The 24,864-nt window shown below is 42.2% G+C and overlaps 1 protein-coding gene across 3 annotated transcripts in view; it reads right to left on the bottom strand.

The window, feature by feature from the left end:
- Window positions 1–24,864, bottom strand: part of RPH3A (rabphilin 3A) — a 266,108-nt gene that overhangs the window by 136,087 nt on the left and 105,157 nt on the right. For all 3 annotated transcript variants that reach the window (XM_033956966.1, XM_033956968.1, XM_033956967.1), the window contains exon 3: window positions 22,150–22,284. In XM_033956966.1, coding sequence (XP_033812857.1) covers window positions 22,150–22,284 — 135 coding nt within the window. The remainder of the gene's footprint in view (window positions 1–22,149; window positions 22,285–24,864) is intronic.

The raw sequence follows: 24,864 nt of genomic DNA, 5'->3' as shown, positions 1-24,864 counted from the left end.
TCTACATATTTTTTTAGGCTTTGCTAGTAAGATTATGTGGTTTATTCCTCTTTATAATTTTAGTGTTATATAATAGAGCGAGTTATGTACATAATTAACCACTTGTCACTAACTTGGCAAATAATTGGTGATAACCACTGATAATTGGCATTAGCAAGCACTAGCTGTGCAATCAGGTCTGGAGGAAAATAACTAACGGAGTTATTAAATTCTTCCTCAGATAATTGCTCCACATCGCTTGCCCACTAGAATGACGCAATAGATCAAACTCTGATCTCCATAACCCCCACTACATCACCGCAGCACAAGAGCAACCAAATCTTCACCTTGGTTTACTGAAAACTTAAAAGCAGGAAAACAATCATGCCATAGACTTGAAAGGCCAGGGCAATAAAATTAACTTCCTGAACAAAGAACAGCCTGGAAAAATGCCATCAATAATAAATATTGCTGAAGCCAAGAAAACCCTCTACGCTCGTGAAATAGAAAGTAATAACTTTAATATCAAAAAACTATTTCACTTAATGCACAACCTAACCAAACTTCCTGCTCTAGGCTCATCTGAAATCAACTCACAACCCAATGCTCAGATACTTGCTGTTTTTTTTCCTAAACATAAGAACATAAGAATAGCCTTACTGGGTCACAAGCCCAGTAGACCGTTCTCACAGTGGCCAATCCAGGTCCCTAGTACCTGGCCCAAACCCAAAGAGTAGCACCATTCCAGCACCTCAAAGAATAGCAAGATTCCGGAACCCCCAATGAGAGCAACATTCCAGAGCTGAGATTGTGATGTCATAATGCCTCATTCCACAGTGCCTCAGAGCCAACCTCATCAGTGATGTTGCAATGGCTCGATTGTCTTATACGTGGCTCACGTAAGAACATAAGAATAGCCTTACTGTGTCAGACAAATGGTCCATCAAGCCCAGTAGCACGTTCTCATGGTGGCTAATCCAGGTCACTAGTACCTGGCCCAAAACCAAAGAGTAGCAACATTTCATGCTACCGATCCTGGGCAAGCAGAGGCTTCCCCCCATGTCTTAATAACAGATTATGGACTTTTCCTCCAGGAATCTGTCCAAACCGTTCTTAAAACCAACTATCTGCTTTTACCACAACCTCTGGTTGAAAAAGCAACCACTGCTTTCTCCTGCACTCCCATGTACCCAATGTCATCTTTTTTTTTTTTTTTCCATGAAATTTTTATTGAATTTTCAATAAAACACAGAAACAAGAAAACAAAAACAGATGATGTACATAAAAGATATACAAAAGGCACATTGCATAAACATCCAGATTTGGCACTATACAAAGCAAATCTACATTAGGTGCAAGCATCTTGTAGATATAACGAAAGAGGAGACCAAATTGAGGACACTTGTTTGAACTGACCTCTATGTCTATATGACATAAGTTCGTATCTATGATGCTGTAATACTAGGTTCCACCAGTGATGAGAGTTAAGAAGAGTCGATGATTTCCAATTAGTTAGGATCAATTTTTGTGCCAATGTTATCAGAATGTCAAAGAGTTTTTTATGTTGATCTGGTAAAGTTATTTATAGGGGAGTGTGACTTGAACATCACTATTGAAAAGGACAAGTCACTATGAAACTGAAAAATTTTTTTGCATATCAGACCATATATCAGTCCAAAACGACTGAACTATAGGACATTCAAACATCATATGTACAATGGAGCCTTTACCTTTTTCACAATTCCAACATGTGTTAGACTCTGAGAAGCCAGTGATATGAAGTTTGTGGGGGGTCCACACGGCTTTATGATATAGGAAATACATAGATTGGATTGTGCTAGCCGATGATACAAGCACGAAGGGATTTTGACCATAGAAGTGCCCAAGCTTGGTTATCAATCTGAGAGTCACAGTCTCTTTCCCATATATTTTGAAGAGTAGAGCAGGAAGGTACACACCACAGGAGAAATAGTTTATATAATTTGGACGCAACATGACCAAGAGTCAAATATTGCAAAGCCAGAGTATGTATAGTAGGTGTTTGAGAGGAGAGTAGGGTAATGAGCGATGAGTTAGATATACAATGACGTAATTGGAGCCATTTAAAAAAGGCAGAGGATGGCAATTCAAACTTCTCTTTTAGGATATTAAATGGAAGCATTTTACTATCAGAATCTAAAACATCATAAAGAAATAAAATTCCTTTATCTATCCATTCCTTCCAAAGAAACGATTTTTTATTAATGAGTATATTAGTATTAAACCATAAGGAGAGAGATGGGGATTTAAGGTAAGAGTGTTCAAGATGCGAGTCAAACTCAAGTAAGCATTTGGAGGTCATTTTTAATAGAGGATCATCAATAGAAGCATGTGGAGCAGTCATATAGGCATGTGGCGGAAGAGGCTGCATTATTTGCTTTTCAATCTCAAACCATACTGGCGAGTAAATGTCAGAATCTACAAACCAATATAAACCTTGATGTATAATAAAAGATTTATGATAAGTATAAAAATCAGGGAAGAGAACTCCCCCTTGTTCTTTACTGAGTTTGAGTTTATGTAAAGCTATACGTGGTTGTTTGTTTCGCCACAAAAAAGAAGAGAGAAGCGTATCTAGTTTTTTGTAGAAGGAGGTTGGAAAAAGAAGTGGGATCATAAGGAGAATATAATTCACTTTGGGCATAAGCATCATTTTAATGGTTTCAAGACGACCCCACCAAGAAATATGCAAAGGATGCCAAGATTGTATTAGGTTTTGAACAAGCTGGAGAATGTGGTGCATATTTATATCAATGGTATCTGAGAGAGAAGGAGTAAGTTCGACACCCAAATATCTTAATTTATCTGGGGTCCATTGGAGATTGTGTGGTTTGACCAGGGAAGAGTGAGCATACTGATTTAAAGGGAGAGATTCTGTCTTGTCTTGATTTAGTTTATAGCCAGAAAGAGATGAATAGTCAGTAATAATTTGAAGAAGTTCTTGGAGAGAAATTTCAGGTTCAGAGATATAGAGAAAGACATCATCTGCATATGCAGAGAGTTTGATATCTAAATTTTTACATGTGATGCCGTGTATTTTTGGAGATTGACGAATACGAATAAGTAGAGGTTCAAGCGCCAAGTTAAATAGATAGGGTGACAAAGGGCAGCCCTGTCTTGTTCCTCTATGTAAGATAAAGGAATCTGAAAGTGTGTTATTTGCAATAATTCTAGCTGAAGGATCTGTATATAATACTTTGATCATTTGTATAAAAGAGGAGTTTGCACCAAACCATTCTAATATATTAAAGAGGTAATTCCATTCAATCCTATCAAAGGCCTTTTCTGCATCTAAAGACAAAGCAATAACAGGATGTTGAAAGGATTTTGCCAAGTGAGATAAGTGAAAAAATAGTCTGGTGTTATCTGATATAAGTCGACCAGGCATGAAGCCTATTTGATTAGGATGTATTACTTTGTGGATACAGAGTTTGAGTCTATTGGCCAAGATTTTAGCATATATTTTATAATCCACATTCAGAAGTGAAATAGGTCTATAATTTTGTACAAATAGAGAGTCCTTGTTAGGTTTTGGAATAACTGTAATTATTGCTTCAGAAAAACGACTAGAGTGTATAGTAGTTGGTGTCAAATATTGAAATAGCTGATGAAGATGGGGCAGTAAGTCACTTTGAAACATTTTGTAGAATTCTACTGGAATTCCATCTGCTCCCGGAGATTTGCGAGATTGTAATTGTTTCAGCGCCATTCGTATTTCGTCAATATCGATTGGTTTGTCTAAGTTGGTAGAATCTGATGGGGCCCAAGTCGGGTGATCTATGTTATGGAGGAATGCAGATAATGAGGATGCTGTAGGAGTTGAATCTGACTTATATAGATTATGATAAAAGGCCTTAAATTCCTGCAGAATTCCTGTATAAGAAGTGACATTAATATGATTACTATTTTGGATAGCCGGAATCTGCAATTTGTTCTTTTTCCGTTTTAGGTAAGAGGCTAACATTTTACCGCTTTTATTACCTTCAGCATAATATTTAGCTTCAGTCAGAAAAATTTGCATTCCAGCCTTTTTCGAAAGGATAGAATTATATTGGTATTTAAGTTGACATAGTGTATTGTATTGAATAGGGTCTTTGGATAAAGTAAATTTAGACTCCAGATCTGATATTTGAGTCTCTAGGTTGATTAAATCCGCTTGTTCAGTTTTATGTTTATATGAAGCAATAGACACAAATTCTCCTCTTAGGGAAGCTTTAAAAGCCTCCCATGTTGTTAAAGGATTAGTATCTATAACAGGATTTTGTTGAAAATAATTCTCAATAAAAATTTTGACACGTTGTACAACCTGTTCGTCTTCTAAAAGAGAGAGTTGCATCCTCCATAAGGGCGACTTGGGATTAGGATTGACATTCCAAAAAAGGACATTGGACACCAGAGCATGATCAGATATAAGTATTGGGGATATTGAAGAACTAGCCAGAGAGTTCAAGAGTTATTGAGAGACAAAAATGTAATCAAGACGAGAAAAGCTGTTATGAGGAATAGAATGATAAGTATATTCTCTAGCTGTAGGATGTTGCAGGCGCCAAGAATCCGTAAGATGTAATTGCGTGATAAGGGAGTGGAAAGAGATATGTGATTTTTGTTGAACCAATTTAGAGGAAGATTGTTTATCGAAATGGAGGTCAAAAGGAAGGTTAAAATCTCCAGCCATTATAATCGGTAAAGGATCAAAAGATTGGACCTCGGTTAGCAAATTTAGAAAAAATTCTGGATTATCACTATTAGGTGCGTAGACATTAACCAATAAAAGCTGAATACCACGTATCTCCGTTTGAGCTATTATCCATCTGCCATTAGAATCTATTTTTTGATTAATGATCTTGGGTTGAAGTGATGAGGAGAATAATATAGATACACCTCCTCTTCTTCCAGCGGAAGGAGAGTCAATAGCCATAGTTATCCATGGGCAGGGTTTAATTAAAATGGAGGTAGAAGAAAGGTGAGTTTCCTGCAACATAATTATATCTGGTTGTTTTCGCTTCAAATGCAATAAAACTTTTTTCCTTTTTATAGGATTATTTAAACCATTTATATTCCAGGAAACCACAGTAAGTGGTGAGTGATTACTCAGAGACATGCATTGTGTGCGTGGGCACTAGGCGGTCATCAGGAAAGAGAACACAGTTTCTTAAATACTGTAGGAGAGAGGATAAGAAGCAGTGTGCCTTGTAAGGAGAAAAATGAAAAATCTCTGTAACACAGAGCAAACCAGTGAACTTAGAACAGTAGGCAACGAGGACTATAAAAGTCCAGCCAAAGAGAACAAGAAAGAAGAACGGAGCCATCAATCAGGAGAAGCAGTGGTACACATAACCCCTCCTCTCACCATTAAAAAGACTGGTGTATTCATTAGGAGCTATACTTCATCATTTTTTTTTTTTTGGTTAATTTTCTATAAACAATTTTTCTGTTATTATTATGTTTTTTTTTATTTTATTTATTTTTTTTTTTAAATTTGCTATTTTTTGTTTTTTGTTTTTTGTATTAAATTTGATGTATTGTTGTTCCCCTCTAGTGATTCCAAATACAAATGCTCCTATAGATTGATTGAGCGATTCTTAAGTATGGTAAATTACATATTATATACAATTTTTTAGATAAAGAAGAAGAATCCAAAAGATAATAGAATCGTAGTTTCCAGGAATAATGTAAAGCAGCAGTATACAATAATCATTTCATGCTTCAAAATAAACAGTATGTGGACATTAGTCAAGAAAAATAAAAGCCTTAAGATAAATCAGTCAATTTGATCCCCCCTTTTTTTTTTTTTTTGTTAATTTTCTATAAACAATTTTTCTGTTATTATTATGTTTTTTTAATTTTTTTTTTTAATTTTTTTAATTTTTGTATTAAATTTGATGTATTGTTGTTCCCCTCTAGTGATTCCAAGTACAAATGTTCCTATAGATTGATCGAGCGATTCTTAAGTATGGTAAATTACATAGTATATACAATTTGTAAGATAAAGAAGAAGAATCCAAAAGATAATAGAATCATAGTTTCCAGGAATAATGTAGACAGCAGTATATAATAATCATTTCATGCTTCAAAATAAACAATAGGTGGACATTAGTCAAGAAAAAATAAAAAGCCATAAAATAAATCAGTCAATTGATCCCTTTTTTTTTTCCCCTCAAATTAAATTATATTCCCATGTTCTCTCTCTTAATTATCTCTATTTCCTTTCCTATTAATTCTTAACACAAATAATGTCATAAATTGATTTTGCAACTTCTAGTGATTCCAAACACAAATGCTTCTATAAACTGGTTGAGCGATTCTTAAGTATGATAAATTACATGTTATATACAATTTTTATGATAAAGAAAAAGAAAAGAAAAACCCAAAAAAATAATCATTTCATGCTGCATAATAAACAGTAGGTGGACAATAGTCAAGAAAAATAAAAAGCCATAAGATAAATCAAAATCAATCAATTTAAGCTCTCTCCTCCCCCCCCCCCCCCGCTAGATTAAATTATATTCCCTTTTTCTTTCTCTTAGTCATTTCTATTTTCCTTCCTATTAATTCTCAATACAAATAATGCTAAAAATTGATTTTTCAACTCAAAAAATATGGTAAAAAAAACGTATCAGAAAAAATTATAAAGATAAGAAAAGAGAACCTGTAAGATAATAGAATCAAGCATTCCAGAACTAATATAGACAGCAGTATACAGTAATTAGCATATATTCCAAGATGAATAGTAGGTAAACATTAGTAATAAGCATTCCATACCAGTAAAGTATAATAGAAAAACAATAAGCACTAAGCAGTTCAAAAGAATAGTAGATTAACAGAAATAAGGAAGAGAGAAATCATATAAGAATAAAAGAGAAAAAACATCATCTAGAAAGAGCAAGATTACTGTGTTGAGAGAAACAAGACCAGACAGAAAAAAAGAGAGTTGAGCAAAGTGATATAGAAGCAGTAATCGAGTGATAGAATGAAAGGATAAATAATAAACAGGGAGAGAATTATTGAAAACAATTATAAAGAAAAGTCAAAAAAAGAGCAGTCAGCAGTGCGTAAGTAAATTCGTGGATTGTGAGTATGTCCAAAGAGATTCACGGAGAGTCAATCAGCCTGAGCAAGCTTGAAGGCAGTATTATATGATGAATAGGACAGCATGAAGTCTTGAGTCGAAATAGGAATTAATGGGGTCCGATGATGAAAAGATTCAAAAGCACAGAGAACAGTCTATACTGAAAAGAGTAGTGAAGTTCTGTAGAGGCGAGGGCAGAGTCGGTGAATAAAGTATCGGAGGTCAAGAAGAAAGTTTTTGTTGATTCGTTAGTTGATAGAATAGCAGAGATATCAGGTACTAAAGTACTGATGCAGACAGGTGGATGACATTCCTTGCGATTGTAAATTATCCAAAAATGTTTGAAGGAGTTCAGGCGATTCAAAATGCCTTGTTGAATTATTGATAGTCACAATCATTCGGGCAGGATACTGCAGGCCATAGCGTGCCCCCATAGATTTCAGCCGTGCACGTAAGTCCAAGAAAGATTTTCGTTTTCGCGCCGTGGTTTTTGCAAGATCAGGGACAATTAAAAGTTTCTTGCCAGCGTAGGTTAGATCCTTTTGTGTCTTTGCAGCGGTTAAGATTTGAAGAGCTTGAGAGTAACGTAGCAGCTTTGCTACAATCGGCCTCGGTCTTGTAAAGCCTGGTTTCATAGAAGATGGCGTTCTGTGAGCCCGCTCGAATTGAAGCGGGAGGTCCGTGGTGAGGTTTAAAAGCTTCGGCAAAGTTTCAGTGAGAAATTGAATAAGATCAGATCCCTCAGAATTCTCCTGTAGGCCAATAATTCTAACATTATTACGGCGGTTGCGGTTACAAAGATCTTCCATATCTTGATCAATTTTTTTAAAACGCTGCTGCACTTGTGTTTCAAATTGTACAAAGGAGAGCGCCGCCATGTCAGCTCTGGTCTCTAAGGAATCAACACGTGCCACGCATGCAGCAAAGGAAGCAGTAAGCGAGTTTATTTCTGTTTTCATTTCGCAAGTAATATCATACTGCTTGGTGATAAGATCTTTCAGAGCCCGAAGCTCATCTAAAACAGCATCAGACGAAGCAGCCATGGACTTACTGGTAGACGGTTTCTCCGGTGAGGGAGGATCGTGTTTAGAACGTTTAGATCCTGTGGATTGAGTCGGAGAGTTCTCAGCTTTAGTAGATTTAGAAGCAGACATCTTATATGTCGATTAAAAGTAGTTTTATCAAAAAAATTATTTGAATAAACTTGCTCCAATTCGATGATTTAGCACACTGTGGAGGAGAGAGGAAATCATGCGGCCATCTTGCTTCCTGGCTCAACAGCGCCCCCTGTACCCAATGTCATCTGACCCATACCCCGCTAACCAAATTTAGAGCACTTTTTCACCTCTATCACCTTCCAACACTGCCTCATTCCTGAAAAAAACTACCTACCCACAGTAGCATTCTGGGCAACTGCTACACTCACTTATTAGCACACTCCCTTGACCGTATCACAGTCTGGCTGACCAACCTTCTGAATAGCTTATTAAACCAAGGCCAACTTCCAGCCCATATGGGTCTCATCACCCTTACCCCAATTCCCAAGACTCAAAGGGGCTGATTCTCAAATCGAGCATCCCGATTTTAGGTGGTGGTCCAGCAGCCAATTGGGACGCACACTTTTAGAAAAATTCTGCTGAGGAAGGACACCTGGGAGGAAGGCAGCTGCAGAGATATGCAGGTATGCTTACGCACCCCCAAGGCAGAGCATGGGCACGATTTCGCCCGGACGTGGGCTTGGGCAGGCTTACGCGTCGGTACGCGTCTCCGTAGACGGGAGACAGATGCCTTCAATGAAGACCTGCAAAATGCCGGCCCACATTTAAGGCATCTGTCCGAGAGCGTAGACCTGAAGAGGACGCCGCTGCGTGCTTGATACGCGATCTGCGGCCACTTCTTTGGCAGCTGCCAATACTGGCGTCCTATACAGAATTAGGCCCAAAATGCAGATCTCTCAAATCCTTCACACCACAGACCAATCGCTGGCATCTGAATACTAGCGAAGCTTCTAGAAGTTCGTGTCTGTAAATAGCTATCCACCTATATTGAAAAACTCATGCCTTCACGCCACGCAATTCAGATTTTGTTCACAGCATAGCACAGAACTTCTATTAACCTTAACCAACAAATTCAAACGAGCCTTGAGCATGGGACATCAGACAATCCTATTACAATTTGATATATCAACTATAAAATGAACAGAGTGTAATGACCGATATCTGATTGAAGTAATAAGGAAAAAAGACCTCAGATCCCCCAGTGTCAAACGAAGTTTTTGCAAAGACACACAATTTGGGCAAAGGTACTGTCACTGGTCAAAAACCTCATTAACACCCTAACAGCCACGTTCGACTCTTGTCAACCACCATCTACTTTTAACTAAACCATAGGCGTCAGAATAGGGGAGCCAACAGGGGCCCCGGCCTCCCCCAAAACCGGCGGTCATTTATGGCTCTACTTCCCCACCTACCCCCTCCCAGCCGCTGTCAGTTAAAATCTTCGGGCAGCCGCCACACGGCATCAACAAAACAGGAAGTCGCTGCAGAATGAAGACTCGCTGATGCTGCGCGGCTCTTGTCTGACAAATTAAAATTACAGCAACTGGGGAAGGAAGGTTGGGGAGTTGGGAGCTGGGGAGTAAGGTCGTGTCGCAGGATCCTCCTGGGCCTGGGGCGGAGCTTTTGAGCCCTTCCCCCAAACAAAAAAGTGTTCCGCTGCCTATGAACTAAAATTAATGAAATAGGACTTGTCGGTGCTGTCCTACACTGCCTTTTTAATCAGACGTGCATAATACTCCCTCTTACATAGTAACATAGTAGATGACGGCAGATAAAGACCCGAATGGTCCGTCCAAGCTGCCCAACCTGATTCAATTTAAATTTTTTTAATTTTTTCTTCTTAGCTATTTCTGGGCAAGAATCCAAAGCTTTACCCGGTACTGTGCTTTAAGACTTACTCCAGCCCATCTACACCCTCCCAGCCATTGAAGCCCTCCCCTGCCCATCCTCCACCAAACGGCCATACACAGACACAGACCGTGCAAGTCTGCCCAGTAACTGGCCTAGTTCAATATTTAATATTATTTTCTGATTCTAAATCTTCTGTGTTCATCCCACGCTTCTTTGAACTCAGTCACAGTTTTACTCTCCACCACCTCTCTCGGGAGCGCATTCCAGGCATCCACTACCCTCTCCGTAAAGTAGAATTTCCTAACATTGCCCCTGAATCTACCACCCCTCAACCTCAAATTATGTCCTCTGGTTTTACCATTTTCCACGGGTTTTTTTGTAGTTTTTAAACTGAGCATGCCACTCATAGGATTCTTGAGTTTTAGACCACCTCCATAGTCTTTCAAGATTTTCACAGGATCTAAAGATTCAGAGTACTAAGGCTCTTTATTTGCTTTGGCTTTTTAGGGGCAGATGCTCAAGGCCCAGCAAGACGAGGAGGCCGATCTTCGGGCACCGGCACCATGCCAGTGACGGTGCCGAGGCCCAGATGACAGTAAGAAGCGGGTTCGGGTGGGTCTGGGGGACTTCAGATTGCGGCAGGGGGGTGCCGAATCGCAGGTGGTTGCCAGATCGCCGGGGGAGGGTGCCAGATCGCAGGGGAGCCTTCGGGGGGGGGAGCAATGCCAGTTCTCGTGGTGGGGGGGATAGAGCAGCGCCGCTGGCCTCGGGGGGTGAGAACGTATCAAAGCAAGTTTCCATTATTTCCTATGGGGAAACTCGCTTTGATATACGAGTATTTTGGTTTACGAGCATGCTTCTAGAACAAATTATGCTCGTAAACCAAGGTACCACTGTATTTTATTGCTATTAAAATTATTGTTCTTAATATTCAATAATGCTGTATAATACTTAGCTCGGGTGTTGTATATTGCCGGCTTTCCCCGACGGAAGATCTCCGTTTCGCTCTTGTATAATACTGAGAAGTTCTTCAGGACATCATTGTATTATAAAGGTTGTTTATTTGCTGTAACCACGAATAATTCTCACCGTGCTATGATCCATTTAAGATCGCCAAGACTTTTATGTCCTATTGCTAAACTGCCCCCTCATTCACTGGTTTGGCGTGGACTATTATTTTATAACTAGGAGGGCAAATGAGTCACTGTCAGGTGTCCAGGTTTCAACTGTAAAAGCGAAGTCAACATTTTCAATCCCCAATATGTTCCTGAATTAACGTAGTTTTGTTACAGACTGACCTAGCATTGAAATAGCAGTATGTTACATAAAGTGGTCCAAGCGCATTGTTACAGATTGTTGATTCAAGTAATTGCTGTAGATGTGACAAAATTTGCTTTCCAGATGTGACAAAATTATTCCACTGCATCACAGGTCTACTAGCTCCTATTGTGAGAATTAAAAGATTTGGGAAATTTGTACAATTAAACCGTTCCATTGGCCGTATATCCCTAGAGTCCCCATTATAAAGCCTGGCTGCCACCATTGTTTCTTAAAAGTGCATTATGGGAAACAATAAAGTTACACAACTTATGACACTCTGTCCGGGCATCCGGACAGTACTCTAAAAAGAGGACATGTCCGGATTTTCTCGCACATCCAGTAACTGTACTTGGCATCATTACATTACATTGATGTCTTCTATCCCGCCAATACCTTTCAGTTCTAGGTGGTTTACAACAAGAAATTAGCCTGGGCATTCCCAGGGAGATTGCAAGGTTGATAGCTATAGTATGCGTCGGGATCTGGGAAGGGTCGATATGGTTTGGTTAGATCATTTGACAAATTTCTTGAATAGTATAGTTTTCAGTTCTTTCTTGAATGTTTTGTAGTTGGGCGTCGTGGTCAGCAGATTTGAGAGGTGGTGGTCTATTTTTGCAGCTCTGGTGGCTAGTAGACCGTCATATATTTTTTTTGCTTTGCATGCCTTTGATTGGGGGGTGGGTAAAGTGTGCTTGAGTTCTCCTTGGCCTGGATGTGTTTTTCCTGATTAGGCGGTTGTTCAGATAGCTTGGTCCATTTCCATTTAGGACTTTGAATAGGGTGCAGTAGAATTTATGCATGCTTGCACTGGGAGCCAGTGTGAGTCTTGGAAAGCTGAGGTCATGTGATCGTAATTTTTAAGCGAGTATATTAGTCTTAGGGCTGTATTTTGGACTGTTTGTAATTGTTTTAGCATGTTGGCGGGGCATGACAGGTAAAGTATGTTAAGTAGATTTCTGCATTACAGAAGCAGTGCAAGGAGGAAGGGAGTGGCTCGGGCACTGCATTTCTTTGGCTGGCAGGGTTTTGGCATCCCCACCAGTCATTTTAGGAGGGGCTGCAGGTTTGGAGGGACCAGGCCCCCTAGCACTCCCTTCCATGGTTATGCCACAGGTCGGTACCATAACCACTGGAGCCAGCAAGGTACTTCAGTCCACCATAAGTCATTTCAGGAAAGATGGAGGAGAGATTTAGGGGGACATCAGCTTACAATGCTCTCTGCAACATTAAAAAAAATAAACACCATAGAATCGGCCTCCTACGGATCAATAATATGGAAGGGAGTCTTAATGGTCAACTGGCTTTCTCTTTTGGTTTTCTTGCACATCTGATGGATAACAATAGGCTTCATTTCGTAACTACCTCCTCAATCATTTTTGTAGGAAATACACAAGGAGGAATAGGAAATCCTGGAAAAGATATGCAGCATTACAAATCTGCAAACTTAAGTTTGAAAACCACATCTCATAACATGGACAGCCAGAAGAAGAGATGCTTCCGCAGCCTTCCATCCCCCCCGCCCTCTCCTCTCCATAGCACCGACTAATACACATTCATTATTACAATCTGGGGACCCTGTGACTCAAAGATAAGCATTTCTTCTCCTGCTGTACTGTCTGTCCTTCATTGTGGCAATAATATAGGACGTTATTTAGTATTTTCTAAACCTGAAATGAATGCAGTTCTTCCTGTTCTTAATCTGACATCCAATGCCCTGTTCACAGAATGTGTGGGAGAGATAAGCGAGCAGGCCCATGCCCCATTTCAGTTATCCAGGCACCACATAATAAAGTGATAATAAAAAAGGTTGGAATTTGCAATTATTTGCATTTTTATAAAGAAAAAAAAGATTGACACTGGACAAATGCATTCATGTAGACAGGAGAAAAGGCTGTCATGCAATAACACCCCCCACCACCAACACCAACCCCCCCCCAAAAAAAAAAAACAACACAAAAAACCCAAAATATTTAGCTTGCAAGACATTGGGTTTTCTTCCCAGCCAACAACAGCAGCTGAAGATATCTCGCCCCCACCCTCTCCCCCCAAATCTCTCTTAGACGCTCTCATACAAGAATACTGCAGTGCAGTGGCTGCTGGCTGGAAAATCAGCCAAGCGAACGCTCCCTTTACAGTACAATGCATGAAGCACTTTCTGCTAAGCCTGTGAGCATTTGGACACATTTTCAAAGCAAAGTTTGAGAAATAAAAGTACGAATGTCATTAACTGAGAATGCACTAGTGTATACGTACTGTAACAGAGACAACCGAGTATCTGGACAGGAATTTAAAGAACATATGAGAAAGAAGAGGCGATTTTTAATAGCCTGGGTGATTTGTAAAGCCTGAAAACTATCTTAGTCTGTATTTTTTTTTTTTGCCTGATTTTCAAATTGAAATGTCTGGTGGTTTTCCCTCTGAAAAATGAGCAGGTGCAGGGAGGTGCATTGAAAGCATCCACGTGCTTTCTCCACCAAGTGGGAGTCAAGATAATACATGTTACTTCTGGAAAACCTGTTTGCACATACGCTCAGGAGCAGACATGTCTGGGGGTCCAGACGGCTTTTCAAAACCCAGCACTGTGTCCGAGTTTTGAAAAGCTGTGTCAGGCAGGGAGAACGTCCGTGCATGCGTGGCCATCACACAATGACATCATGCACACGTACGCATGATGTCATCAAGTAGTGTCCGCGCATGTGCGGACTTCCTGCCCGACAAGAGCAGGCAGCAGGGGGCAGAGCTAGGGCGGGCTTGGGGTCAGGATTATGGCAGGGATGGGCGGAACTAGGCGGGCCTGGAGGCAGGGCTAGGGGGTCCAGATTTTCCGAAAGGAAAATCTGGCAATCCTACATATAAATTCCCACACAACGCCAGGTTTCAGTGAAAAGTGGAGCAGGAGCCCTAGTGATTAGACAACCAGGGAAGATCAGCTCAGATCCCGCTGCCCTTTCTTGTGATTTTCCATCATAAGACAACGGGGTAGTATTCATCACTACATCTCTTCTATTTGGGCTCTTAATCACTTTAATCCTCATCCACTCATCTTCTTTTTCTTCTTTATCAATATAGGTTAAAAAATAATCCTTTAAGAACATTTTCACATAAACCTGATCTGGCCACTGATTTAACCAATACAAAATGGCTGAGGACAAAACTAATTTCGAGTAGATTTTAATGCCAGACCTCAAACACCCAAGGCACTACTCTTAACTAGAGAATGACACGGTGACAAAATTCATCACCGTTTCCGTCCCCGCGGATAACCGCAGGAAACCATCTTCATGTCATTCTTTAAAGAGAGAGGGAAGAATCAGAGTATGAATGGCCACAACCACTGACCCGCAAGCTTTGCTTTGAAGAATGCTGGTGTAGAAGAACTGAGGTTGAGAATGACAGTCTCTGGTATCCAGAGCAGATATTGTGATGTCATAATGCCTCATTCCATCAGTGCCTAAGAGCCAATCACATCAGTGATGTCACAATGGCTTCATTATCCTTGGCTCACATAAGAATCAGAGTATGAATGGCCACAACCACTGACCCGCAAGCTTTGCTTTGAAGAATGCTGGTGTAGAAGGACTGAGGTTGAAATAGACACTAGAAAATGACATGGGATTATTTCCCGCGGTTATCCGTGGGGACGGGAACGGTGATGAATTTTGTCACCGTGTCATTCTCTACTCTTAACTATTTTTGTGCCCTTACTGGGGTGGTGTTTTCATCATTGGTCTTGGCAAAGTGACGTGTGCAAAAAGATGCATTCAAAATCTATATTTCAAACAGGCTCTATATAAATTATAAGGTGCATAGAGTGCTGTAGAGGAAAGGCACTTAACTTTCTGCCCGACGGCAGCCCAACCGTTTCACTTTTGGTTTCGTCAGGGGCTATGCCTCCTCAAATATGAACACCAAATTTGAGAAAAATCGTTGGCTGAAGACCACAGATAACCCTGCTCTCAGCACGGCACTCAGCCTGTAAGATGCCCAGTCAGTGCTATAAATTGTCAGCTGTTGAACAATATAGCTGGCCATGTTTTAGCCACTAATTGCTAATATTCAGTGGAGGTAGCCATCTTATCTCCCAGCCAGACACATCCGCGCATGCTGGAGGCCCTCCAGACGCGGCATAGAGGTTGTGAAAAAAAGAGAGGTGGCGGAATGGGGCGTGGCTGGAGGCAGAATGGAGTGGGGCCATGATTCTGGGTTTCTCCTTTATTAAATATAGTAACCCTATACATGGAGGATTGGGGGGGAGGGGGGTTTGAGAGACCGGATCACCTGTGGGGTGGGGTTCTTCTGCCCACTCAACTTGGTCCCAGTAGGATGTGATAATTCTTCCAAGATCCAGATTGACTAATATCGGAGTCAGGATGCTGGGATTCATGGATCACTGCACTGGTCTAATCCAGTCTTGCATTTTCTACATTCTTATTTAAAGACTGACAATGTAGTTTTTCCTGTTTTATATATAAAATGCACACCACAAAATATCCTTTAATGACTTTTCTTCCCCACCCCCACAAAAACTGAGGTTAATCTGCATAATATCTTTTCAGCCTTTGAAAACAGACCACAAGCTGTACATAGCTAAATAGGTCCTTAACAACCCTGCCAACTGCTGCTGTTACACTGAGCAATTGTTTTGGGGTTTTTTTTTAAATAACCTTTTTATGCAATAAATGAATGAACATCATCTTTGTAAATTAGATATCCTATTGATATAGAGACAAGTTAAATTATGGATTAAGGGCTCGCACCCCATGTTCTCTAACAAGGCAGGAAAAAGCATTATTTGTGTCTGAATACGCTACGTGGATTTACTGGAAGCATAATGCAGAATCTAGAACGCAGCAATGAACATCTCGGAGACGAACAATCAAGGTCTGCCCCCAGTGCTCGCTCATTCATAGCTCCGAATGGGCCACCTGGGAGCTGAAGTTCTACTCTGCAGGTTGGACTGAAGACACAGGTCATTTTCATGCAGGTTTTTTTTCTCCTGTGAATCATTCAACTGAATAATATGTAAATTGATTATATGTTATAATACGATAAAGTATGTTTTCAAGGAGCCGTCTCAACTGGATCTTTTCTCTTAGGGCTCCTAAATATTAGCTCGCGCTAACCGCTAACGCGTGCATGATAGTCTATGGACGTGTTAGCTTTTAGCGCGCGTGCTAAAAATGCTTAGCGCGCCTCTGCAAAAGAGGGGGTTAGTGATAAAAGAGCCTGTTTCTGGGTCACCAAATGAGGGCGCGCAAGCTTTGATCTTAAGAGCTTCGTCTTAGTCTAGGTCAGTGTCTCGCAAACTTTGCCGAGCCGCAGCACACTAAACGTGGTGGGCACGGCTCGAGGCATCCGGAAGTGCAAGGACATCGACGCGATGATGTCACGTGCCTGCGATGTCCCACGCAGGCAAGAAGGTCCTGCAGACGGGGCCCTGAGCCACCTGCGGGGGGTGCTAGAAGGCAAGACATACAGAGAGGAGAGGCGCTGGCACCAGCTGACTGCCTACAGGATGTGCTTCTCGCCGCGAGAGGCATGTCCTCTCCTCCCTGGTGTCAGGCGTAAAAACCAAGAATTTCCTGATTTATAGAATTGGCTAATTTATAGCCGATCAAGTGCAATATTCTGAATCAGTACTTAACCAACTATGGGTTACCACATAAAAGTAGGCTTTTACAAAAGTGCAAATAAGCACTGCCATACTGGGGCAGACCATAGATCCATCAAGCCCAGTATCCTGTTACCACCAGTAGCTAATCCAGGTCACAAGTACCTGGGAAGATCCCAAAAGAGTAAAACAGATTTTATGCTACTTATTCTAGAAATAAGCAAGTCCATCTTAATAATGGCTTATGGACTTTTATTTTAGGAAATTATCTAAACTCTTTTTTTAGACCCTGCTAAGCTAACTGCTTTTACCACATTCTCCGGCAATAAATGCCTGAGTTTACACGTTGAGTGAAGAAACATTTTCTCCAGTTTGATTTAAATTCACAACTTAGTAGGTTCAATGTTTGCTTCCTAGCCCTAAATGTCTCTAGTGGCATAGTAAGGGAGGTGCGGAGGGGGGAGCAGTCCGACCTGGGTGCGGTCTTCCTAAGGGCGTCTCCCCCCTCCTCCTTTCCATGCCGCACACACCTTGCCTTTCCCCGTACCTTTTTTATTTCCCCAGCGTGAGACTGCTTCCCACATTGACATTGGCGCTCTCTCTTGTCACTTCTGGGATCCACGCCTAGGCAGAGAAATCAAAGAGTGAGCTGACACTGATGTGGGCGTGCTGCTCACGCCGGAGAAGTTAAAAAGGTATGGGGAAAGGGAAGGGGGATGCGCATGTGGCAGGGGGGGCGGAGGAGGGGTGCCATCATTCCGGGCACCGCTCACCCTTACTATATTACTGCTACGCGCATAACTGGGAAGGTGGCACGTCAAAAGCGCGTCGGACCTTGGTGCACCAACCATCACTCGCCGACATCTGCACGCAGGACGAATGCGTGCCACCGGCTCCGCCGCTTTTACGTATTGCCATTAGCATTCTGAGTGGGTGTGGGGGGAACCCTCCCAGTACACTTACAACTGCTCGTGTTCCCGTTGGGGAGGGATGTGGGGGGGAACCCCCCCCCACTACACTGAAAACTCCTGAACAGCGAGAGAACGGAAGTTTTCAGTGTACTCCCAGCCCCCTCCCGAACGAGAGCACGAATACAGGATGTCTGGGGTGGTACTTGGAGAGATTTCCCAGGAAAGGGACTTGGGAGTTCTGATCGACAAGTCGATGAAGCCGTCCACACAATGTGCGGCGGCAGCAAAAAGGGCGAACAGAATGCTAGGAATGATAAAGAAGGGGTTCACCAACAGATCAGAGAAGGTTATTATGCCGCTGTACTGGGCCATGGTACGCCCTCACCTGGAGTACTGCATCCAGCACTGGTTGCTGTACATGAAAAAGGACACGGTACTACTCGAAAGGGTCCAGAGAAGAGCGACTAAGATGGTTAAGGAGCTGGAGGAGCTGCCATACAGCGAAAGATTAGAGAAGCTGGGCCTCTTCTCCCTCGAACAGAGGAGATTGAGAGGGGACATGATTGAAACATTCAAGGTACTGAAGGGGATAGACTTAGTAGATAAGGACAGGTTGTTCACCCTCTCCAAGGTAGGGAGAACGAGAGGGCCCTCTCTAAAGTTAAAAGGGGATAGATTCCGTACAAACGTAAGGAAGTTCTTCTTCACCCAGAGAGTGGTAGAAAACTGGAACGCTCTACCGGAGGCTGTTATAGGGTGAAACACCCTCCAGGGATTCAAGACAAAGTTAGACAAGTTTCTGCTGAACAAGAACGTGCGCTGGTAGGGCTAGTCTCAGTTAGGGCACTGGTCTTTGATCAGAGGGCCACCGCATGAGTGAGCATGATGGACCACTGGTCTGCCCCAGCAGTGGCAATTCTTATGTTCTAATGCATAAAAGTGGCAGAACCAGCAGTGCGCATTCGCCCTGCGCGCGGATATCGGCATGCCAATGTCCTGTGCACTTTCGGCAGTGTGCCAACTGGGAGACATGCTTATGGCCTAACCACGCTCTGGCCATGTGTACGCCTCTCCCCCTTGCAATTAGGCACTATGATGCTTACGCGCTATGTTATGGAAAGCACCTAGAGTACATAAGCGCCTGTTAGTTAAGTGTGTCTTTGGCGTAAGTAAATGTGTACTTTTAATAATAATAATAATAATAATAATAACTTTATTCTTATATACCGCCAGTAATCTTGCGACTTCTAGGCGGTTTACAATAAAAGAAACTGTAGATACAATCAAGAGAAGTTTTACATACAGCGAATTAGAGAGTATGGCAGTGTATATCTCGTACAACGACTAATAGAGTATAGCAGTGTACATCTGATAACATTAATAATGTTAACGTCAGTTTGTGTGTTGCAAGGCCAGGAAGTGCCAAGTTGTTTACACAGAAGTAGAAATATTCCGTAAGTTCATAGAGTGTTCATATTTAGCGAATAGGGGTTGGGGTTAGCAGTTTGCACGTTCAGGTATGTGGTGATGTTACGAGGGGGGTTGATGTTCCGGTTCGTTACCTAGGTATTTCAAGAATAGGTAAGTTTTTAGGTGTTTCCTGAATTCTTCATAGTTGTTTGTGTGCGTAATTAGTTTTTCTAGGTCTTTACCCCATATGGCTGCTTGATACGATAGCCGTTGTTGATGGTATCTCTTATATTTGCACCCTCTAGCCGGTGGGGAGACAAATTTCATGTGTGTTTTTCTTTCATGTCTGTTGGTTGGGAATGAGAAGAGGTCTGTAATGTATTTTGGGGCTAGACCATTTAATACCTTGAAGCATAGACATCTACCGGAGGTACCCCATTTATAGGATTGACTTAATAACACGCAAATTCAAGGCCAATGCGCGCATAGGAATAGAACTCAGCGTTTAGCGTGTGCTGCTTGACAGTGCGCCTTTGTAAAATGGACCCAAAAGATAGGACTGACTTTTATGCAGTCAAAACTGTCCAGCTAAGTACTGACAGTAGCGTAGTAAGGGGGAGTGGAGGGTGGACTGCCCCAGGCGCCGGCACTTCTGCCCACACCCTCCCTTCCCATCCTCCCCCCGTCCCTCTAAATCTTCGCCAGTGCGAGCAGCTACTCGGGCCTGTTGCTCACGCCGGCCTGGCTCTCCTCTGAAATCACTTCCGGGTCAGGGGGCCAGGAAGTGACATCAAAGGGAAAGCCCACGCTGGGGTGAGCGGCAGGCCAGAGAAGCTGCTCGCCCTGGTGAAGATTGAAAGAGGTACAAGGGTGGGACGGGAAGGTGCAATTGTGGTGTGGGGACGTGGAAGGAGCGGGGTGGCAGAGAGGAGGGCGCATGGAGGCACCACCGCCCCGGGCGCCTCCTACCGTCACTACGCCACTGAGTACTGAATTGGTCAAGTGCTGACTCTGCCCCTGGAACACCCCCCCAGTTAAATGCTGCTGATAATTAGCGGCTAGCCCCAAACAGACAATTTAACTGGTCAGGAGCCATTTGTCTCTGGTTAAATCGCTTTGGATATCAATCCCCAAATTTTTACAGCACACTAACAAATGCGCATTCCTAATAGAGACATTTAGGTCTCTGAAAGGTTTAAATAACTTACAAGAAGCAAGCTTTTTCCAGGGAAAAGGAAATTCTACAATGAGATCATGATATACGGCTCAAAGGTGGGTGGGGGGAGATTGCTCTCAGACCTCACCATGCAAATTGCGTCTTTTGTGAAGAAATGGGCCCCATCTTGTGCAGACTGCAGCTCAGCCTTCTTTGGCATTTTTATTTAAAGCAACAATAAAGAAAGATTTCAAAGCATTCTTGCCTAATGAAGATCCAACTCAAAACTAGGAGAATACATTCACTGGCTTATGTTCTGTGGTGTGCTAGAAGGGACTTCCTGGGGAGAAATTTTTCTGAAGCCCTCTAGTTAAAATATTTTGTAGAAAAAAAAACCCCAGAGTACGTGTGAAACTAGGCCACCTGGGCAGGAAACCTACCTACAAAGCTTCCACCCAAAGCTGCACATGTTCCAAGGCAGATCTTTAAATTTAGTCCACCCAATAGTCAGGATTATTTAGCTGTCCGGGAATGGATCCTGGCTGGCTAAATAGCGATAAGCCGGCTAACTGTCAATATTCAGTGGGAGATAGATGGTTAAATCCCGCTGAATATCCTAGGCAGGGTCATAGCAGGTCATTACTTCATTGGCTGACTGGATACATTCAGCGGCCAGACAGAGCCTTCTAAATAACAGGTCTTTCTTTGGCCGCTATGACTTAGCCAGTCAGATGATGAATATCGGCTTAGCCACCTATGTCAAACACAGCTTAATGCAGACCGGAAATTCAACGCCAGTCGCCAGATATGGTCCCAGCATTGAATTATCAGTTTCACCACTGACCGAGGGAGGGTTGCCTCCCGTGATCTAAAAATTGGGCCTAGTATGCTGGGGGGGTTAAATAAGAAAGGAAAAATAACCCCACGTAGGAAATACAGTATCAAAAAGAAGGGACACAAGTCAACCAACTACGAGAGTCAACAATTTATTGAAAAATATAACACCTAAAACATATAAACAAAAATTAAGAACATAAGAATAGCCTTACTGGGTCAGACCAATGGTCCATCAAGCCCAGTAGCCCGTTCTCATGGTGGCCAATCCAGGTCCCTAGTACCTGGCCAAAACCCAAGGAGTAGCAACATTCCATGCTACCGATCCAGGGCAAGCAGTGGCTTCCCCCATGTCTTTCTCAATAACAGACTATGGACTTTTCCTCCAGGAACTTGTCCAAAACTTTCTTAAAACCAGCTAAGCTATCCGCTCTTACCACATCCTCTGGCAACGCGTTCCAGAGCTTAACTATTCTCTGAGTGAAAAAAAAAAATTCCTCCTATTGGTTTTTAAAAGTATTTGCCTGTAACTTCAGCGAGTGTCCCCTAGTTTTTGTAATAAAACACATGTATACATGTTAATTCCTACTAGAACATATATAGGTGTCCATTCCCACCCTGTTCTGTGCTCTCAGGCAAGCATTTGTGTTTATCACATAAAGGTAGTGGCTATGTTTTTTGGTGCCTCTGTTTGTTCGTGTCTATACCAGGAACAATTTCACGTTCCTACTGGAGCAGATGAAACGCTGTTACCAGAGCAGAGGTGAGAAGAACTTACTACTAAGGGACCATTAACATCCCACTACTTCCATTCCTCAAGTATAATAATCTACTGTTAGATACCAGCAACATCAAGGTTCTACAGTTATCCCTTTCGATGTCACGACGATTGTGTAAACATCATTTCTTACCCGATTCGTTCCTGCTCCATTTCTTCCATTTTTTCTGCCCGAGCTATCACTCTGTTGATAATTTCCTTCTCCTCATCTGTCAGGTCTTCATGTTTTCTTTGCCTCTCCATTGGATTACCTGTGTGCACTGACCACCTGTGTGCATGGAAAAACCGTTAAGCCTTCAGAGAACCACCACGAAACCAATTTAAAAGACAGGGTTCACAAAACACAAGTTCAAAGAAAAGTTCCCAGGATGTAACAGCAACCAATGAGCAATCACAACTGCGTTCTAACATTTTAATTAATGTTCCTTGCATCAAGATTTTCCTCTCAAGGCAAGTAGAGCTTGTAACAATAGGTCGCATGTACTTTGGGGGGGGGTGGCATCCCCTTTTTGAATTTCCCAAACTTTATACTCCATTAACATGTACACACACACATACTTTAGTAAGTCAGGTTACCAGGTTTTACTCAGATAAAATCTGGAACCATGGCCACGCCCCCCAGGCCCGCCCAGTTCCATCCAGCCCCGCCTTGAACTGCCCAAGTCACACCCCGTTCCACGACAGCCCCGCCCCCACAACCTGTTCTCTTGATCAGGAGCCGCGTCAGGAGAGCATCTGCGTGTGCACAGGTATGACGCGATGATGTCACACGCATGCATGCATGCGCATGATGTCACCGGGTTGCCTCCCTGCATGTGCAGGTGCCCTCCCGACGCGGCTCCCGAGCTGGAAGCTTTTCAAAACCCGGACAAAGTGCCAGGTTTTGAAAATCCATCTGGACACCCCGACATGTCCTCTAAAAAGACGACATGTCCGGGTAAATCCAGACATATGGTAACCCTATTAGTAAGATCTTGAAATATTTGATTTCGAAAGCAAACCAATGAGAAATTGTCTTGTCATCTGGTGACATGGAAATAGCCCTAGTGGTTAGAGCAACGGGCAGAGAACCAGAAAAGCCAGGATTCAAATCCCTCTGACCTTGGACAAGTCATTATGGGACCCTTTCACCAAAATGCACAAAGGTTTGCAGCTACTGGTGGCTAAACACAAGATCTTTGGAGGTAAAAGGACTGGTAGCAAATGTCACGATTTTACATGATGGTGGGCGTCATGGGAGGAGTGGGAAGCAGCACTGCCTGAATGAGGGAAAGGGATTAGGACTTGTATACATACAGGTACTTCAAGCATTTTCCCTGTTTGTCCCAGTAGGTTTACAATCTATCTAATGTACCTGGGACAGTGGAAGATTAAGCGATTTGCTCAGGGTCACAAGGAGCAGCATGGGATTTGAACACACAACTTCAGGGTGCTGAGGCTGTTGCTCTGAGCAACAGGACAGCACTAAGAAAGAGAGCTAGCTAGAGAATGCATGCACTTGTGTATGCTTGGGTGTCTCTGGAGGGGACAGTCTCATGTAAATAAAGCTTCTCTTTGAAAATCTGGGCTGGAATGGAGAAGTTCACTGGGGCATATGTCCCTCGGTACATGCTCAGTGAAGGTAAGTTTTCAGCCCAGGGAATTTACCTGGTTAACTATTAAATTACTTGGGCAAAATCCTTTGAACAATGCAAAAAAGTAAAATCCAACGAAGTCTGCAGACAGCAAACAGCAAGCAAAGAACAAAACAAAAACTGCAGACAAATATGTATAACAGGGCTGCCCAAGTTCGGTCTTCTAGATCTACTGACAGGCCAGGTTTTCAGGATATCCACAATGAATATGCATGAGAAAGATTTGCCTGCACTGCCTTCTTGGTATGCAAATCTCTCTCATGCATATTCATTGTGGATATCCTGAAAACCTGGCCTGCCAGTAGATCTCGAGGACCGGACTTGGGCAGCCCTGATGTATAAGATGCAGGCAATGTTTATTAAATCAATAATTTGAATGCAGTAAAAATACCACCTTATTACCAACCAAGGGACCTGACACGGTCCGTGTTTCGGATAACACGCCCTCCTCAGGGGTCCTAATAAATATAAATATCAATCCTGAGTATATACAATTGATATTTAGAGTTACTACATAAATCAGGGGTAGGGAACTCCGGTCCTCGAGAGCCGTATTCCAGTCAGGTTTTCAGGATTTCACCAATGAATATGCATTGAAAGCAGTGCATGCAAATAGATCTCATGCATATTCATTGGGGGAAATCCTGAAAACCCGACTGGAATACGGCTCTCGTGGACCGGAGTTCCCTACCCCTGACATAAATGGATAAAACTGGTGTAGCCTGCTGATAAATAAACATTGCTTGCATCTTGTACATATTTGTCTGCAGTTTTTGTTTTGTTGTTTGCAAAATCCTTTGAACACCATCTTAATAACTGCCTCTGCTCTGCCTATATCCTTTCAGTAGCATCACAAAAGCTAAAATAAAATGTTTTATTTCCTGCTTTTTGTTTTGTGAAGCTTTTTTCACACATAAAACTATGTAAATTTATATCTTTGACACACTGCCCTTAAATCTCACTCTTTCGGGCAGTCCATCCTTGGAATCTCTAGTTTGTATCATAAGAACATAAGATCAGCCTTACTGGATCAGACCAATGGTCCACCCAACCCAGTAGCCCGTCTTCACAGTGGGCAATCCAGATCACTAGTACCTGGCAAAAATCCAAATAGTAGGAACATTCCAAGCTACCGATCCGGGGCAAGCAGTGGCTTCCCCCATGTATGTCTCAATAGCAAACTATGGACTTTTCCTCCAGGAACTTTCTTAAAA

The sequence above is a fragment of the Geotrypetes seraphini genome, chromosome 8 (assembly GCF_902459505.1).
Source record: "Geotrypetes seraphini chromosome 8, aGeoSer1.1, whole genome shotgun sequence".
In the NCBI taxonomy this organism is placed as follows: domain Eukaryota; kingdom Metazoa; phylum Chordata; class Amphibia; order Gymnophiona; family Dermophiidae; genus Geotrypetes; species Geotrypetes seraphini.
This window is presented reverse-complemented; position numbering and strand designations above follow the sequence as displayed.